Source organism: Heptranchias perlo, chromosome 11 (assembly GCF_035084215.1).
Source record: "Heptranchias perlo isolate sHepPer1 chromosome 11, sHepPer1.hap1, whole genome shotgun sequence".
NCBI classification, from domain to species: Eukaryota; Metazoa; Chordata; class Chondrichthyes; order Hexanchiformes; family Hexanchidae; genus Heptranchias; species Heptranchias perlo.
Genome location: NC_090335.1, coordinates 1,559,988 through 1,579,819, shown reverse-complemented (window position 1 = coordinate 1,579,819; position 19,832 = coordinate 1,559,988). Strand labels below are relative to the sequence as shown.

The window sequence follows — 19,832 nt, the reverse complement described above, 5'->3', positions numbered from 1 at the left end:
GGCACTATCTCCATCCTTGACTGGGGCTCTATCTCCATCCTCAGACTGAGGCCCTATCTCCATCCTCAGACTGGGGACCTATCTCCATCCATTGACTGGGTCCCTATCTCCACCCATTGACTGGGGCCCTATCTCCACCCACAGACTGGGCCCTATCTCCATCCATTGACTGGGGCCCTATCTCCATCCATTGACTGGGGCCCTATCTCCTCCCATTGACTGGGGCCCTATCTCCCTCCATTGACTGGGGCCCTATCTCCACCCATTGACTGGGGCCCTATCTCCACCCATTGACTGGGGCCCTATCTCCACCCATTGACTGGGGCCCTATCTCCACCCATTGACTGGGGCCCTATCTCCCTCCATTGACTGGGGCCCTATCTCCACCCATTGACTGGGGCCCTATCTCCACCCACAGACTGGGCCCTATCTCCCTCCATTGACTGGGGCCCTATCTCCACCCATTGACTGGGGCCCTATCTCCACCCATTGACTGGGGCCCTATCTCCACCCATTGATTTGGGCCCTATCTCCCTCCATTGACTGGGGCCCTATCTCCCTCCATTGACTGGGGTCCTATCTCCCTCCATTGACTGGGGCCCTATCTCCACCCATTGACTGGGGCCCTATCTCCACCCATTGACTGGGGCCCTATCTCCACCCATTGACTGGGGCCCTATCTCCCTCCATTGACTGGGGTCCTATCTCCCTCCATTGACTGGGGCCCTATCTCCCTCCATTGACTGGGGCCCTATCTCCACCCATTGACTGGGGCCCTATCTCCCTCCTTTGACTGGGGTCCTATCTCCCTCCATTGACTGGGGCCCTATCTCCCTCCATTGACTGGGGCCCTATCTCCACCCATTGACTGGGGCACTATTTCTGCCCGCACAGACTGGGGCCAAAACTCCACCCTAACCAGGTAAAGATATAAAGAGGACATCATAACTTGGAGAACTCTGCTACTTGTGAGTTAATATTCAGAGCTATTAAGTTTCAAATGTTGTAACTAAAAGTTAGCTTCTGACCATAAATGTGACACATTAATTTAGCAATGTGATTCAACCAGTGAAGTGCAATCAATAAATTGTCAAAACAATGTTTGGAGCAGCAACACACCCTGCTGGTGGAGCACTTGTACTGGACACACTTCTCTGCAGTGGCATCAGCAGTGATATCATGGTATTACAGCACTGTGATTGTGATCAGTTAAATATCAAGTCAGGCCAAGTAGGTGTGTCGAACTCCTGGATGATTGGCCAGCCAGTCTGGCTCACTATTAGAACCTGGAGAGGTAGAGATGTCATTGGGGTCTGGCGTTCTATCCAGTTGCTCCAAATAACCGTCTAATGGTTAGTAGAATGTTCCTGGACAAACAGCAGTCAGCTGACTCTTGGTCCTTCCTGACCCAGCAGTCCTCCTCCTTTGGCTCTACCAACCTGAACCTAAGATCTCTGGATCTAGACTGGTGGGATATGTCCTGTGGGGGAGAGTTTGCACTTTTTAATGGGTAAACAGAATGCCACTGGTGTGGATTTTTCAGTATCTTTGTTTGGAGACTCTCAAATGTGGTGACAGGTTTCTGTATGTGTCAAAACAATGACGACCAAGCTGAGAGCAGAGCTACTGTCACACATTGTGTGTGTCACTTGTATTCTAAAATGTCTTCATGGTTTCTTGATGTGGTTCTGAGGCCACTTTCTATCTGATTGTCTTCTGGATAATGGAGTACGAGAGTGACTGGAATCAGCCTCAAGTCCAGAGCAGGAGGAAATAGCAGCTTTTTTTTTTAGTAAAGTGTCCATTTCACAATATTCTGCCATCACACAGATGATCGAAACATAATTACCATGGGCTTTTTGTTAATTCTCTCTTTTTCTCTTCTCCTCTCCTCCTTGCTGAAGGGACTGACTGGTGCTTGGATTCCGTGGGCATCAGTCATCCTCCCCGACTTTGCCCAAGTGCCTATTCTTAATGTGCAAACCTGGACATTGAGTGATCATCACAGCCTTAATCCTGCCTGCACTTAATGGCCACATTTCAGCAGCTCTCCAACTTAGGTGCATTCAGGAGCAGGAGCCCAGGCACACTCAAGCCAACTATCGCAGGCCCCCTGCCACCTTGGTTGAGATTAGTTAGCCCAGCACGGGCCAGGTACTGAATCTGGGTGACAAAAATTGACCTGACTTCCCTTCTTACTAACTTCTCCAATTTTGTTTTTTCTTCCCTGTTACCTGAGTCCTTCAGTGTAATGGAGCCATCGCTTGGTCCCGTATCTTTTGCCTGGAAATAATGGTTAGCTTATCCAGATGTTCTACTTGCCTCATGCCAGCAGTTGGACATAATGTGATAGATTTCCTTCGATGCCAAGTGTGGCCTATACAATCTGAATCCTGACAGAATCTTCTGAATGAGCTCAGTGTTGTTAAACCTTTCATATGGCATTTTCCCCAAAGTAAAGACCTCCCACATCAGGACTCCTATAGAAATAAACATAAGATAATCTTAACGGCAAGCACATGGGTAAGTAGAGGTCAGTAATTCATTGTTTTGGTGTGGAGATCCATAGAATTTTGGCCAATAAAAACAAATTTTACTATTTGCTTAAGAGTCAATTTTCTGTGCAAAATGCTATTGCTCTAGCAAAGAGCTGGCACAGACACAACGGGCTGAATGGTCTCCGCCTGCAGTTAAACTTCTACTCAGGAATTTCTGTGGCAGCTCTTCCGATCTCTGAGGGAACTTTGGCAGAAATGGCTGTTTACGATGTTTCTCGAGGGTTTTGACCAATCTTCTACCAAAGTTCTGACAGGAGCTCGGAGAATGTTGCAGAGATTCCAGGCGATGCTTTCTATTTAGTATATAGGGGCTTAAAATGGATAAACCCTGAAAACAGGCCTACGTGGCCCAATTTAACGCCCATAATGTTTCTGTACCACCTGTTTCTGAAGGACACCTACATTTTCACATTATAATGCCAATTTCTCTTCCCTGCTACTCTTTCTCAGTCAAAGTCACAGCAAGCAGCCAGGGAAGTCAGTGTAACTTGTAAATTCAGGCACGCATGTGAAATATTGCAGGTTAGGGTTAGATGCCATTGTCTCACCACATTAAAGGGACTTGCAGCCACTTTATTTTCAGTATTATTTTGTATGTTTTGTGCTTTGGTTTGGACCTAACCACCCTTTAATATTGTACAATGAATATAAAGAGATTTCAGCAATACAATTAACATGAGTGGCTTACTGAAAGCACAACTCTGGTGCTAAAGGAACCAGCTCCTTCAGCAGCGCACTGGGAGACAGGAAACCTCGAGTGAGACAAGAGTCTGGCACCATGCTGTGTTTTGGAGCTGCTGTAATATTGAAATGTTGTATTTTTGTGAACTAACCCAGACAGTTTAGGGGCAGATTGCTGTAACAATGAAGAAGTTCAGACACTTGACTTCCGGTGGTTTGCTCCTTCCCCTTAGGTTAAGATCAATGCACCACCTCTCGATGTCGTTAATGCTCTCAAACCCCAGAGCACTGGTATGTGAGGATCCCAGCACTCTGTTCAAACCATGTACTGGTTAACTTGCACCGCTGCTATTACAGTCCCACCACATGGTGGCTGTTGAAGAAATGTTAACATGTTGTAGAATTCCCTCCTAGAGGAAATGTAACACTCCGTTTGTTCTTTCCTGGGTATCTGGTTTACAAACTAATTACTATTTCCCTCCACAAAAAATCCCTACAATAAGGGTAAACATCTATTTTCAGGTTTCAGTTATGTCATCGTTTTAGGTAAATATTTCCTAAGTTGCTTTGATTTTTGCAGAATGGGTGCCTGCAAAGCAACATTAATGGCCTGTGAAAAGAATGGCTCCAATAAGAAAAGACATACTTGCTCTCGAGGCAGTACAAAGAAGGTTCACTCGGTTAATCCCGGGGATGAGGGGGCGGACATATGAGGAGAGGTTGAGTAGATTGGGACTCTACTCATTGGAGTTCAGAAGAATGAGAGGCGATCTTATTGAAACATATAAGATTGTGAAGGGGCTTGATCGGGTGGATGCGGTAAGGATGTTCCCAAGGATGGGTGAAACTAGAACGAGGGGGCATAATCTTAGAATAAGGGGCTGCTCTTTCAAAACTGAGATGAGGAGAAACTTCTTCACTCAGAGGGTAGTAGGTCTGTGGAATTTGCTGCCCCAGGAAGCTGTGGAAGCTACATCATTAAATAAATTTAAAACAGAAATGGACAGTTTCCTAGAAGTAAAGGGAATTAGGGGTTACGGGGAGCGGGCAGGAAATTGGACATGAATTTAGATTTGAGGTTAGGATCAGATCAGCCATGATCTTATTGAATGGCGGAGCAGGCTCGAGGGGCCGATTGGCCTACTCCTGCTCCTATTTCTTATGTTCTTATAACAAATAATAAAGAAAGCACGATATAGAACAAAATGATGGCTGAGAGAATGGTACGAGGTAGGAATAGGCGAGAGAGATTTGGAGGACGTCACAGTCCTGCGATTGTGTTAGTCTTGCACACTTTGCTAAACATCACTGATTCCTTTTACACATGCAGTGAAACCTCCATTATCCACCATATTAGAGACTACCTGCACCCCAGTGCTGATGGATAATGGAACTTGGCAGATAATCAAGCGTACCCACATTTTAATGTTACATTTATGGTGCAACAACATTATAGGATTAAAAATGAAAAATAAAAATGAAACATCCATATAGTGCCTTATAATGTCTTCAGTACGTCGCAAAGAATTTATTTCTAACAATTTTTTTTGAAGTGTAGTCACTATAGTTTAGTTGGCAAAACACAACATAAATAACAATGTCAGGGATTATCCTCCCTGCAGTGATGTTCCACCAGGGTGGATTTGGCCCAACACCCTGACACTCGCGGCTCCCTAGGTCAGGGGCCATCGATTATGTCCTGCGGGCTCCAAATCACCAAGAGGGAGCTCGTCACTGCCTGGCCATCGAATCCTTACCGTGCTGCAGTGAGGCCGCTGCTGCAGCATCAGAGAGCAGGCCGTGCAGTTAAATCATAGAATTATAGAAAATTTACAGCACAGAAGGAGGCCATTCGGCCCATCGTGACCATGCTGGCCGAAAATGAGCCACCCAGCCTAATCCCACTTTCCCGCATTTGCTCCGTAGCCCTGCAGGTTACGGCACTTCAGGTGCACATCCAGGTACTTTTTAAATGAGTTGAGGGTTTCTGCCTCTACCACCCTTTCAGGCAGTGAGTTCCAGACCCCCACCACCCTCTGGGTGAAAAACAAATTCCTCAGCTCCCCTCTAATCCTTCTACCAATTACTTTAAATCTATGCCCCCTGGTTATTGACCCCTCCGCTAAGGGAAATAGGTCCTTCCTATCCACTCTATCTAGGCCCCTCATAATTTTATACACCTCAATCAAATCTCCCCTCAGCTTCCTCTGTTCCAAGGAAAACAACCCCATCCTATCCAATCTTTCCTCATAGCTAAAATTCTCCAGTCCTGGCAACATCCTCGTAAATCTCCTCTGTACCCTCTCTAGTGCAATCACATCTTTCCTGTAATGTGGTGACCAGAACTGTGCACAGTACTCAAGCTGTGGCCTAACTAGTGTTTTATACAGTTCTAGCATAACCTCCCTGCTCTTATATTCTATGCCTCGGCTAATAAAGGAAAGTATCCCATATGCCTTCTTAACCACCTTATCTACCTGTCCTGCTACCTTCAGGGATCTGTGGACATGCACTCCAAAAACCCATCTGTTCCTCTACACCTCTCAGTATCCTCCCATTTATTGTGTATTCCCTTGCCTTGTTTGCCCTCCCCAATTGCATTACCTCACACTTCTCTGGATTGAATTCCATTTGTCACTTTTCTGCCCAACTGACCAGTCCATTGATATCTTCCTGCAGTCTACAGCTTTCCTCCTCACTATCAACCACACGACTAATTTTTATATCATCTGCAAACTTCTTAATCATGCCCCTTATATTTAAGTCCAAATCTTTAATGCATAATTAAAAGGGAAGAAGTGGCCCAAAGATAGAATCATGGAATCATAGAATCTTACAGCAGAGAAGGAGGCCATTAGGCCCATCGTGCCTGTGTCGGCTCTTTGAAAGAGCTGTCCAATTTAGTCCCACACTCCAGTTATTCCCCCATGACCCTGCAAATTAGTCCTATTCAAGTACATGTCCAATTGCCTTTTGAAAGTTCCTATGGAATCTGCTTCCTGGTAGTGCATTCCAGATCTTAACAACCCTCTGTGTGAAAAAAATTCTCCTCATTTCCCCTCTAGTCCTTTTGTCAATTATTTTAAATCTGTGACCACTTGTCAGAGGAAACAATTTCTCCCTCCTGGCTCTACCAAAACCCCTCATAATTTTGAATACCTCTATTAGGTTTCCCCTTAGCCTTCTAAGGAGAACAATCCCAGCTTCTCCAATCTCTCCAGATAACTGAAGCTAGCTAGCTAGCTGTACTTGAAGTAGATAAGTCACCCGGTCCGGATGGGATGCATCCTAGGTTGCTGAGGGAAGTAAGGGTGGAAATTGCGGAGGTACTGGCCATAATCTTCCAAACATCCTTAGATACGGGGGGTGGTGCCAGAGGACTGGAGAATTGCAAATGTTACACCCTTGTTCAAAAAAGGGTGTAAGGATAAACCCAGCAACTACAGGCCAGTCAGTTTAACCTCGGTGGTGGGGAAACTTTTAGAAACGATAATCCGGGACAGAATTAACAGTCACTTGGACAAGTGTGAATTGATTAGGGAAAGCCAGCACGGATTTGTTAGAGGCAAATCATGTTTAACTAACCTGATAGAGTTTTTTGATGAGGTACCAGAAAGGGTCGATGAGGGCAATGTAGTTGATGTGGTGTATATGGACTTTCAAAAGGCTTTTGATAAAGTCCCGTATTATAGGCTTGTCATCAAGATTGAAGTCCATGGAATAAAAGGGGCAGTGGCAGCACGGATACAGAATTATCTCAGTGACAGGAAACAGAGAGTAGTGGTGAACGGTTGTTTTTCGGACTGGAGGGTGGTGTACAGTGGTGTTCCCCAGGGGTCGGTGCTGGGACCACTGCTTTTCTTGATATATGTTAATGACTTGGACTTGGGTGTACAGGGCACAATTTCAAAATTTGCAGATGACACAAAACTTGGAAGTGTAGTGAACAGTGAGGAGGATAGTGATAGACTTCAAGAGGACATAGACAGGCTGATGGAATGGGTGGACACGTAGCCTCCTCACTGTTCACTACACTTCCAAGTTTTGTGTCATCATTAATGACACAATGCTGTTTGTGGTCTACATTAATGACTTGGATATGAATGTAAAAGGTATGATCAGTAAGTTCGCTGATGATACAAAGATTGGTAGGGTGGTAAATAGCGAGGAGGATAGCCTCAGTCTGCAGGACGATATAGATGGGTTGGTCAGATGGGCGGAACAGTGGCAAATGGAATTTAACCCGGAAAAGTGCGAGGTGATGCACTTTGGAGGGACTAACAAGGCAAGGGAATACACAATGAATGGGAGGACCCTAGGCAAGACAGAGGGTCAGAGGGATCTTGGTGTGCAAGTTCACAGATCCCTGAAGGCGGCGGAACAGGTAGATAAGGTGGTAAAGAAGGCATATGGGATACTTGCCTTTATTAGCCGAGGCATAGAATATAAGAGCAAGGAGGTTATGATGGAGCTGTATAAAACACTGGTTAGGCCACAGCTGGAGTACTGTGTGCAGTTCTGGTCGCCACACTACAGGAAGGATGTGATCACTTTGGAGAGGGTGCAGAGGAGATTCACCAGGATGTTACCAGGGCTGGAGCGCTTCAGCTATGAAGAGAGACTGGGAAGATTGGGTTTGTTTTCCTTGGAGCAGAGGAGGCTGAGGGGGGACATGATTGAGGTGTACAAAATTATGAGGGGCACAGATAGGATGGATACTAAGGAGCTTTTTCCCTTCGTTGAGGGTACTATAACAAGGGGACATAGATTCAAGGTAAAAGGCGGGAGGTTTAGAGGGGATTTGAGAAAGAACTTTTTCACCCAGAGGGTGGTTGGAGTCTGGAACTCACTGCCTGAAAGGGTTGTGGAGGCAGGAACCCTCACAACATTCAAGAAGCATTTGGATGAGCACTTGAAATGCCATAGCATACAAGGCTACGGACCAAATGCTGGAATATGGGATTAGAGTAGACAGGGCTGATGGCCGGCGCGGACACGATGGGCCGAAGGGCCTCTATCCGTGCTGTATAACTCTATGACTCTATGACTCTATGATAGTGATAGACTTCAAGAGGATATAGACAGGCTGGTGGAATGGGCAGATTAAGTTTAGCGCAGAAAAATGCGAGGTAATACATTTCGGTAGGAAGAATGAGGAGAGGCAATATAAAGGGCACAATTCTAAAAGGAGTACAGGAACAGAGAGACCTGGGGGTATATGTGCACAAATTGTTGAAGGTGGCAGGACAGGTTGAGAAAGTGGTTAAAAAACATACGGGATTCTGGGCTTTATAAATAGAGGCATAGATACAAAAGTATAGGAGTCCTGATGAAACTTTATAAAACACTGGTTCGACCACAGCTGGAGTATTGTGTCCAGTTCTGGGCACCGCACTTTAGGAAAGATGTGAAGGACTTAGAGAGGGTGCAGATGGGATTTATAAGAATGATTTGAGGGATGAGGGACTTTAGTTACGTGGATAGACTGGAGAAGCTGGGGTTTTTTCTCCTTGGAACAGAGAAGGTTGAGAGGAGATTTGATCGAGGTGTTCAAAATCATGAAGGGTCCAGACAGAGTAGATAGAGAGAAACTGTTCCCATTGGCAGAAGGGTCGAGAACCAAAGGACACAGATTTAAGGTGATTGGCAAAAGAACCAAAGGTGACATGAGGAAAAACTTTTTTACGCAGCGAGTGGTTATGATCTGGAATGCACTGCCCGAGGGGGTGGTGGAGGCAGATTCAATCATGGCCTTCAAAAGGGAACTGGATAAATACTGGAAGGGAAAAAAATTGCAGGGCTACGGGGATGGGGCGGGGAGTGGGACTAGCTGGATTGCTCTTGCATAGAGTCAGCAATGGCTCAATGGGCCGAATGGACTCCTTCCATGCTGTAACCTCTCTATGATTCTATGATTGTAAGTCCCTCATCTCTGGTATTATCCTGGTAAACCTCTTCTGTATCCTCTCTAAGGCTTTTGGACTCGAGGGGAATCAAGGGATATGGGGATCGGGCAGGGAAGTGGAGTTGAGGTCGAAGATCAGCCATGATCTGATTGAATGGCAGAGCAGGCTCGAGGGGCCGTATGGCCAACTCCTGCTCCTATTCCTTATGTTTTTATGACATTCTTCCTAAAATGTGGTGCCCAGAATTGTACACAATACTCCAGCTGAGGCCTAATCAGTGATTTGTAAAAGTTTAGCATGACTCCCTTGTTTTTATGTTCAATGCCCCCTTTTTACAAAACCAAGTATCACATACACTTTCTTAAGATGGGAAGATTAGCATTCTGGTTGGCAGAGACCAAGACCTACCCAAGAAGGTAAGTGGGGGCCAGAATGGAGGGAAGGAGTCTGCTACAAAGTCCTTTCCTTCCATTGGAGGAGCCTAGGATCATAGGCACTGCTTCTCAGGGCCTGCTCCTACCTCCCCCATGGCAGCCTGGAGGAGTGGTAATAAGTGGGATGGAAGGGGCTGGAGCCCCAGACCCTACCCTCCGCCACTATTGGCAAATGGCAGGTGGGGCAGGAGCGGCCAGCGGCAGTCCCAGCAGGGGCAGGGGGAGGGTCGTGATGCAGCGGTCAGATTCACTGCCTGTAGTTTTCTTCATTCTCCATGCAATCTAGGGTTGCCAACCCTCCAGGATCGTCCAGGAGTCTCCAGGAATTGAAGACCGATCTCCAGGGCATGGCTGGGAGCAACCCAGGGGCATTAAAATAAAAAACTTCTTTCAACACTTTTATTTATTAGTTATAGAAATGTTGGAGATGGGAAAGAAAAGGCTGTTTGACTGACGGTGAAGAATCATCCAATCGGGTAATGAAGAGTCTATTCACTTTCCAATTGGCTGTGGAAAGGTGGTGCGCTGTGGGAATGGACATGTTGGGCGACCAATGACAGGAGCGTGGGGCGGGGCAGTGGAAGGGAGGAGGTCATGTGATGAAACCTCCAGGAATGCATCCAGCCAGAGTTGGCAACCCTAACGCAATCCACCCGGGCAGGAGTGTGGAGGAGTATCCTGGCCATTATTATGTTTTATTCACCAAGAAAAGATGGAACTGAAATAACAAAAGGATCTGCACAATGAGGTGAAATCTACACACTTCCTCTTCGTGATATCAACCCGAGACATTGGATCAGCTTCCACACATATGTCAATGAGACGCAGCTCTATCTCTCCACCAGCTCTTTCAACCCCTCAACTACTCCAATCTTGTCAGACTCCGTGACTAACATCCACTCTTGAATGAGTCTCAACTTGCTCCTTCTCACCATAGCCATCATCTCCCAGCACAAGCTCTGCACCCTCACCACCAACACAAACCAGGGACTCTGCACCCTTACCACCAACACAAACCAGGGACTCTGCACCCTCACCGCCAACACAAACCAGGGACTCTGCACCCTCACCGCCAACACAAACCAGGGACTCTGCACCCTCACCGCCAACACAAACCAGGGACTCTGCACCCTTACCACCAACACAAACCAGGGACTCTGCACCCTCACCACCAACACAAACCAGGGACTCTGCACCCTTACCACCAACACAAACCAGGGACTCTGCACCCTCACCGCCAACACAAACCAGGGAATCTGCACCCTCACCGCCAACACAAACCAGGGACTCTGCACCCTCACCGCCAACACAAACCAGGGACTCTGCACCCTCACCGCCAACACAAACCAGGGACTCTGCACCCTTACCACCAACACAAACCAGGGACTCTGCACCCTCACCACCAACACAAACCAGGGACTCTGCACCCTTACCACCAACACAAACCAGGGACTCTGCACCCTCACCGCCAACACAAACCAGGGACTCTGCACCCTCACCGCCAACACAAACCAGGGACTCTGCACCCTCACCGCCAACACAAACCAGGGACTCTGCACCCTCACCACCAACACAAACCAAGGACTCTGCACCCTCACCGCCAACACAAACCAGGGACTCTGCACCCTCACCGCCAACACAAACCAGGGACTCTGCACCCTCACCGCCAACACAAACCAGGGACTCTGCACCCTCACCGCCAACACAAACCAAGGACTCTGCACCCTCACCGCCAACACAAACCAGGGACTCTGCACCCTCACCGCCAACACAAACCAGGGACTCTGCACCCTCACCGCCAACACAAACCAGGGACTCTGCACCCTCACCACCAACACAAACCAAGGACTCTGCACCCTCACCGCCAACACAAACCAGGGACTCTGCACCCTCACCGCCAACACAAACCAGGGACTCTGCACCCTCACCGCCAACACAAACCAGGGACTCTGCACCCTCACCGCCAACACAAACCAAGGACTCTGCACCCTCACCGCCAACACAAACCAGGGACTCTGCACCCTCACCGCCAACACAAACCAGGGACTCTGCACCCTCACCGCCAACACAAACCAGGGACTCTGCACCCTCACCGCCAACACAAACCCCTCACGAGCCACCATCTCAGTTTGAACCAGACTGTTCATTGCCTCAGTGTCCTCCTCAATCCCACACTGTGCTTTCAACCTTATCTCCATCACTAAGACCACCTATTTCCACCTCCTTACATTGCCCACCTCCCTATTTCAGGCCTTCTGCTGCTGAATCCCTCTTACGTGCGTTTGTCACCTCCTGATTTCCTCTGACTCTGGCCTCTTGTGTATTCCCCCTCTTTTTGCCCCACTCTTAACACCAGACCCTTCAGCTGCCTGGTTCCTACTCTCTGCAATTCCCTTTCCAAACCCTTCTACCTCTCCACCTCTCTCTCTTCCTCTAAGATGCTCCTTAAAACCCAACTCTTTGACCAACCGTTCGGAAAGCCCTTCTAATCTCTCTTTCTATGGCTCATTACCTGTTTTTCTCACGCCAATGAAGTGCCTTGGGATATTTTTGTACATAGGCATTACATAAATACAAGTTATTTTTGTTGTAAAAGATTTTGTCCTGCGCAAATTCTGATGGTTAATCAGGATGGTGGAGAATAGGGGTGCAGATACTGGTTTCTCAATGTACTGTTTTCATAGAATCATAGAATTGTGCAGAACAGGATGGGGCCATTCGGCCCTTCGTGCCTGTGCTGGCTCTTTGAAAGAGCTATCCAATTAGTCCCATTCCTTGGCTCTTTTTATTTATTTGTTCATGGGATGTGGGTGTCGCTGGCGAGGCCAGCATTTATGGCCCATCCCTAATTGCCCTTGAGAAGGTGGTGGTGAGCCGCCTTCTTCAACCGCTGCAGTCCGTGTGGTGAAGGTTCTCCCACAGTGCTGTTAGGAAGGGAGTTCCAGGATTTTGACCCAGATACGATGAAGGAACGGCGATATATTTCCAAGTCAGGATGGTGTGTGACTTGGAGGGGAACGTGCAGGTGGTGTTGTTCCCATGCTGCTCTTGTCCTTCTAGGTGGTAGAGGTCGTGGGTTTGGGAGGTGCTGTCGAAGAAGCCTTGGCGAGTTGCTGCAGTGCATCCTGTGGATGGTCCACACTGCAGCCACAGTGCGCCGGTGGTGAAGGGAGTGAATGTTTAGGGTGGTGGATGAGGTGCCAATCAAGCGGGTTTTCCCCATAGCTCCGCAAATTTACTACCGGAATTTTTATTTTTCATTACCACTTTCATTGCAGCTGGTAATTGTTTCTGTGCATCACGTGACAGGAAGATTATACTCGACCAGCAGATCAGCCAACAGGAAAAGGGAATATTTTTAAATACAGTGTTTAGCAGAAGTACGACATCCAGTATTTATGATAAAGTTATACATACTCTTGAGTTTGTTTGGGGCTGGTATTTAGGTGTGCAACACAGACACAAAAATATTGATGTGTTCTCGAATGATCGACTTTGATACCTGCAAGGATATTTGTTTCTCAGGACTCTGTACAGAATCTGATTACATTACAACAGAATTCTAGAAAGTAACTGCTTACCATAGGCCCACACATCTGATTTGCTGCTAAATTTTGAGTAGGAGAAAATCTCTGGAGATGACCACTTCACTGGAAATTTGGTTCCTGTTGAGCTTATGTATTGATCATCGAGAACATACCTGAACAGTGACAACAGAGTTAGTGGGAATACAGCGGGAAAAGAAAAAGTTTGACATTATGATGCAAAAGTTCATGAATATGTGATCTTACACGTATCATACATACCAAACACTGAACACAGTGAAACGTTGACAAGTGTATTGATTATCTACGTCATTTACGTTTTCTGCAAAGATTTGGAAAAGTGGATAAAACAGAGAAAGTCTGATGGCACAATATGTTGGTGGGCTGATAGATTCCGCGGGATGGCAGGATCTGAGCAATCACCTGGAATTCCTCACCTGGTGATGACACTCACTTATGCTGGGCATGGTCCCGTGGGACTCGCAGCCCCCTGCCATCCTTGCTGGGCCAGTCTACAGCGTAGAGCCTGGATCTCCTGGTGCCAGTGACCTGTTCTCCAGTGTAAATCAGGCAGCCAGGAGCAGGGAATGGGCTGGAGATCTGTTCCATTTTAATAATTTTTTGGAACTGGGGACATCTCCCTCTCTTGGGCGTGCAAGACATTGTTTTCACAAGGGACACAAGTGAATGTGCGTCCAGCGTTGCCGGGGAAACAGCTGTGGCAGTTGCTGATTCAAAGTGCATAAGTAAATCGAATGGGCGATACTTCAGTCATTTCCTCATTCTTTTCAATGTTTTTCCTGTTTTTCATCTCCTGCTCCTTCGGTTCCCACCTGCCTTTGTGGTAATGTTTTGCCCAAAGTACCAATGAGTTTCCCGATGGGAATCTCCCAGTCTGATGTGTTTGAAGAAGAGGATGATCCACGCAGGGTATGCCAGGTAGGTCAGGACACATAAGAGATGGTGTTTGCCACCTGCCAGGACCTTCACCGTTACATCTACATCCAGAGGCACTGAAACGGCCCTTATCAAAGTCACACATGGCATCCTATGTGACAGTGACCGTGGTGAACTATCCCTCTTCACCCTCCTCGACCTGTCTGCATCCTTTGACACGGTGACCACACCATCCTCCCCCAACACCTCTCCTCCATCGTCCAGCTGGGTGGGACTGCCCTCACCTGGTTCCATTCCTATCAATCCAGTCGCAGCCAGAGAATCTCCTGCAATGAGGGTTCTATAACAAGGGGACATAGATTCAAGGTAAAAGGCGGGAGGTTTAGAGGGGATTTGAGAAAGAACTTTTTCACCCAGAGGGTGGTTGGAGTCTGGAACTCACTGTCTGAAAGGGTTGTGGAGGCAGGAACCCTCACAACATTCAAGAAGCATTTGGATGAGCACTTGAAATGCCATAGCATACAAGGCTATGGACCAAATGCTGGAATATGGGATTAGAGTAGACAGGGCTGATGGCCGGCGCGGACACGATGGGCCGAAGGGCCTCTATCCGTGCTGTATAACTCTATGACTCTATGACTTCACTTCCCGCTCCCCCACTGTTACCTCTGAAGTCCCCAAGGATCTTTCCTTAGCCCCCTCCTATTTCTTATCTACAGGCAGCCCCTCGATGACATCATCAGAAAACACATCAGGTTCCACGTGTACACTGACGACACCCAGCTCTACCTCACCACCACCTCCCTTGACCTCTCCACTGTCTCTGATTTGTTACGCTGCTTGTCCGACATCCAGTACATAATGAGCAAAAATGTCCTCCAATATTGGGAAGACTGAAGCCATTGTCTTCAGTCCCCGCCACAAACTCCGTTCCCTAGCCACCGACTCCATCCCTCTCCCTGGCCACTGTCTGAGTCTGAACCAGACCATTCGCAACCTTGGTGTCCTATTTGACCCTGAGATGAGCTTCTGACCCCATATCCGCTCCATCACCAAGACCGCCTACTTCCACCTCTGTAACATTGCCCGTCACCGCTCCTGCCTCAGCTCATCTGCTGCTGAAACCCTCCTCCATGCCTTTGTTAACTCTAGGCTTTACTATTCCAATGCTCTCCTGGCCGGCCTCACATCTTCCACCCTCTGTAAACTTGAGCTCATCAAAAACTCTGCTGCCTGTATCCTAACTCGCACTAAGTCCTGTTCACCCATCACCCCTGTGCTCCCTGACCTACATTGGCATGGGTGGGGTATGGTGCTGTATGGGTGGGGTATGGGTGGTGTATGGTGGGTATGGGTGGTGTATGGTGGGGTATGGGTGCTGTATGAGGGGTATGGGTGGTGTATGGTGGGGTATGGGTGGGGTTTGTGGGGTATGGGTGGTGTGTGGTGGGGTATGGGTGGTGTATGAGGGGTATGGGTGGGGTATGTAGGGTATGGGTGGTGTATGAGGGGTATGGGTGGGGTATGAAGGGTATGGGTGGTGTATGGTGGGGTATGGGTGGTGTATGAGGGGTATGGGTGGGGTATGTAGGGTATGGGTGGTGTATGAGGGGTATGGGTGGGGTATGAAGGGTATGGGTGGTGTGTGTGGGGTATGGGTGGGGTATGGTGGGGTATGGGTGGTGTATGGTGGGGTATGGGTGGTGTATGGTGGGGTATGGGTGGGGTATGTAGGGTATGGGTGGTGTATGAGGGGTATGGGTGGTGTATGGTGGGGTATGGGTGGTGTATGAGGGGTATGGGTGGGGTATGTAGGGTATGGGTGGTGTATGGTGGGGTATGGGTGGTGTATGAGGGGTATGGGTGGTGTATGGTGGGGTATGGGTGGTGTATGAGGGGTATGGGTGGGGTATGGTGGGGTATGGATGGTGTATGGGTGGGGTATGTAGGGTATGGGTGGTGTATGGGTGGTGTACGGTGGGGTATGGGTGGTGTATGGGTGGGGTACGGTGGGTATGGGTGCAGTATTTTGGGATATATTTGGGGTACGGTGGGATGTAATTGGGGTACGGTGGGGTATAGGTGTGGTATTTTGGGGTATGGTGGAGTATAGGTGGGGTACCGTGGGGTACGGTGGGGTATGGGTGGGGTACGGTGGGGAATCGGTGGGGTACGGTGGGGAATGGGTGGGGTACGGTGGGGAATGGGTGGGGTATGGTGGGGAATGGGTGGGGTATGGTGGGGTACGATGGGGAATGGGTGGGGTACGGTGGGGAATGGGTGGGGTATGGTGGGGTACGATGGGGAATGGGTGGGGTACGGTGGGGAATGGGTGGGGTACGGTGGGGAATGGGTGGGGTATGGTGGGGTACGATGGGGAATGGGTGGGGTACGGTGGGGAATGGGTGGGGTACGGTGGGGAATGGGTGGGGTACGGTGGGGAATGGGTGGGGTATGGTGGGGAATGGGTGGGGTATGGTGGGGTACGGTGGGGAATGGGTGGGGTATGGTGGGGAATGGGTGGGGTATGGTGGGGTACGGTGGGGAATGGGTGGGATATTTTGTGATATAGGCAGGGTAAGGTGGGGTCGTGGTTTATGCTATGGACTCCAGAGGTCTGGACTAACAATCCAGTAAAACATGAGATCAAATCCCATCCAGACAGTTTAAATTTGAACTAAGTTTAAAAATCTGGAACTGACCTTGAAACTGCCAGATTGCCGTAAAAACCCATCTGGTTCACTAATGTCCTTTAGGGGAGGAAACCTGCCGTCCTTACCCGGTCTGGTCTATTTGTGACTCCAGACTGTTAATCGTCCTGTGAGGTGGCCTAGCAAGCATTCAGTTTTATTAAACTGCCAGTCAAGGAGACCCACCACCACCGCCTCCTCATGGCAACTAGGGATGGGCAATACCTTGCCAGCAATGCCCACATGCTGAAAATGAATTAAAAAATATATACTTGCAGCCCGAACACACCTATCTGGCACGGAGCATGGGCTACAACATCATCTCAGAGTCAGCAGAGAGGCAGGGGCAGTGCGGTGCCATCAGCTGCCAGGATACCTGCAGCCACTCTTCAGCATCGGGCTGGCACATCCAGTGACAGTAATCACAGAATCATAGAAAGTTACGGCAGAGAAGGAGGCCATTTGGCCCATCATATCCATGCCGGTCGAAAAGAGCTATCCAGCCTAATCCCACTTTCCAGCTCTTGGTCCGTAGCCCTGTAGGTTACGGCATTTCAAATGCATATCCAAGTACTTTTTAAAATGTGATGAGGGTTTCTGCCTCTCCCACCCTTTCAGGTAGTGAGTTCCAGACCCCCACCATTCCATGGGTGAAAAAATTTCTCCTCAGCTCCCCTCTAATCCTTCTACCAATTACTTTAAATCTATGCCTCCTGGTCACTGACCCCTCTGCTAAGGGAAATAGGTCCTTCCTATCCACTCTATCTAGGCCCCTCATAATTTTATACACTTCAATTAAATCTCCCCGCAGCCTCCTCTGTTCCAAAGAAAACAACCCCAGCCTATTCAATCTTTCCTCATAGCTAAAATTCTCCAGTCCTGGCAGCATCCTCATAAATCTCCTCTGCACACTCTCTAGTGCAATTACATCTCTCAGTATCCTCCCATTTATTGTGTATTCCCTTGCCTGGTTTGCCCTCCCCAAATGCATTACCTCACACTTCTCCGGATTGAATTCCATTTGCCACTTTTCTGCCCACCTGACCAGTCCATTGATATCTTCCTGCAGTCTACAGCTTTCCTCCTCACTATCAACCACACGGCCAATTTTGGTTTAATCTGCAAACTTCTTGATCATGTCCCCTGTATTTAAGTCCAAATCATTACTATATATCACAAAAAGCAAAGGGCCTAGTACTGAGCCCTGTGGAACCCCACTGGAAACAGCCTTCCAGTCACAAAAACACCCGTCGACCATTCCCCTTTGCTTCCTGCCACTGAGCCAATTTTGGTTCCAACTTGCCACTTTCCCTTGGATCCCGTGGGCGTTTAGTTTTTTGACCAGTCTGCCATGTGGAAACTTGTCAAATGCCTTGCTAAAATCCATGTAGACTACATCAAATACACTACCCTCATCGACCCTCCTTGTTACCTCCTCAAAAGATTCAATCAAGTTAGTCAGACACGACCTTCCCTTAAATCCATGCTAACTGTTCTTGATTACTCCGTGCCTTTCTAAATGAAGATTTATTCTGACCCTCTGAATTGATTCCAATAGGTTAGACTCACTGGCCTATAATTACTCGGTCTATCCCTTTCTCTCTTTTTAAACAACGATGTAACGTTAGCAGTTCTTCGGCACCATGCCTGTATCCAGAGAGAATTGGAAAATGATGGTCAGAGCCTCCGCTATTTCCTCTTTTGCTTCTCGTAACAGCCTGGGATACATTTCATCCGGGCCTGGTGATTTATCTACTTTCAAAGATGCTAAACCCCTTAAAACTTCCTCTCTCACTATGTTTATCCCATCCAATATTTCACACGCCTCCTTAACTATAATCTCTGCATCGTCCCTCTCCTTTGTGAAGACAGATGCAAAGTATTCATTAAGAACCATACCCACATCTTCCGCCTCCACACGTAGTTTACCTTTTTGGTCTCCAATAGGCCCTACAGTTCCTTAGTTATTCTATGAACATAAGAACATAAGAAATAGGAGCAGGAGTAGGCCATACGGCCCCTTGAGTCTGCTCCGCCATTCAATAAGATCATGGCTGATCTTCAATCTCAACTCCACTTTCCTGCCCAATCCCCATATCCCTTGATTTCCCCTCGAGTCCAAAAATCTATCGATCTCAGCCTTCAATAGACTCAACGACTCAGAATCCACAGCCCTCTGGGGTAGAGAATTCCAAAGATTCACAACCCTCTGAGTGAAGAAATTCCTCCTCATCTCAGTCTTAAATGGCCGACCCCTTATCCTGCGACTATACCCTCTAGTTCTAGACTCTCCAGCCAGGGGAAACAACCTCTCAGCATCTACCCTGTCAAGCCCCCTCAGAATCTTATAAGGTTCAATGAAATCACCTCTCATTCTTCTAAATTCCAGAGAGTATAGGCCCATTCTACTGAACCTCTCCTCATAGTACAACCCTCTCATCCCAGGAATTAATCTAGTGAACCTTCGTTGCACCACTTCTAAGGCAAGTATATCCTTCCTTAGATAAGGATACCAAAACTGTACACAGTACTCCAGGTGAGGTCTCACCTGTAGTGAGACTTCCTTACTCTTGTACTCCAACCCCCTTGCAATAAATGCCAACGTGTCATTTGCCTTCCTAATTGCTTGCTGTCAAGTACGATTTCCCTTTCATAAATCCATGTTTACTCTGCCTAATCATATTATGATTTTCTAAGTGCCCTGTTACCACTTCCTTAATAATGGATTCCAGCATTTTCCCGACTATTGATGTCAGGCTAACTGGCCTGTAGTTCTCTGTTTTCTCTCTCTCTCCTTTCTTTAATAGCGGGGTTACATTTGCTACCTGCCAATCCACTGGGACCGTTCCAGAATCTAAGGAATTTTGGAAGATCTTAACCAATGCATCCACTATCTCTGCAGCCACCTCTTTTAGAACCCTTGGATGTCGGCCATCAGGTCCAGGGAATTTATCGGCTTTTAGTCCCATTAGTTTCTCCAATACTTTTCTCTACTGATATTAATTACTTTAAGCTCCTCATTCTCATTGGCCCCTTGGTTCCCCATTATTTCTGGTATGTTTTTTGTATCTTCTGCTGTGAAGACAGATACAAAATATTTGTTTAACGTCTCTGCCATTTC

At 47.8% G+C, this 19,832-nt stretch overlaps 2 protein-coding genes across 2 annotated transcripts in view; both read right to left on the bottom strand.

The window, feature by feature from the left end:
• LOC137327531 (uncharacterized) overlaps positions 1-1,942 on the bottom strand; it is a 252,799-nt gene extending 250,857 nt beyond the window's left edge. The window contains exon 1 of the mRNA XM_067993432.1: positions 1,850-1,942. Within this exon, the coding sequence (XP_067849533.1) occupies positions 1,850-1,942 (93 nt within the window). The remainder of the gene's footprint in view (positions 1-1,849) is intronic.
• Positions 1,943-2,301: 359 nt separating this feature from the next.
• Positions 2,302-19,832, bottom strand: part of LOC137327530 (tyrosine-protein kinase BTK-like) — a 384,163-nt gene continuing 366,632 nt past the window's right edge. The window contains exons 11-12 of the mRNA XM_067993431.1: positions 13,161-13,279; positions 2,302-2,480 (exon numbers count right to left, since the gene is read on the bottom strand). Of these exons, the coding sequence (XP_067849532.1) occupies positions 2,302-2,480; positions 13,161-13,279 (298 nt within the window). The remainder of the gene's footprint in view (positions 2,481-13,160; positions 13,280-19,832) is intronic.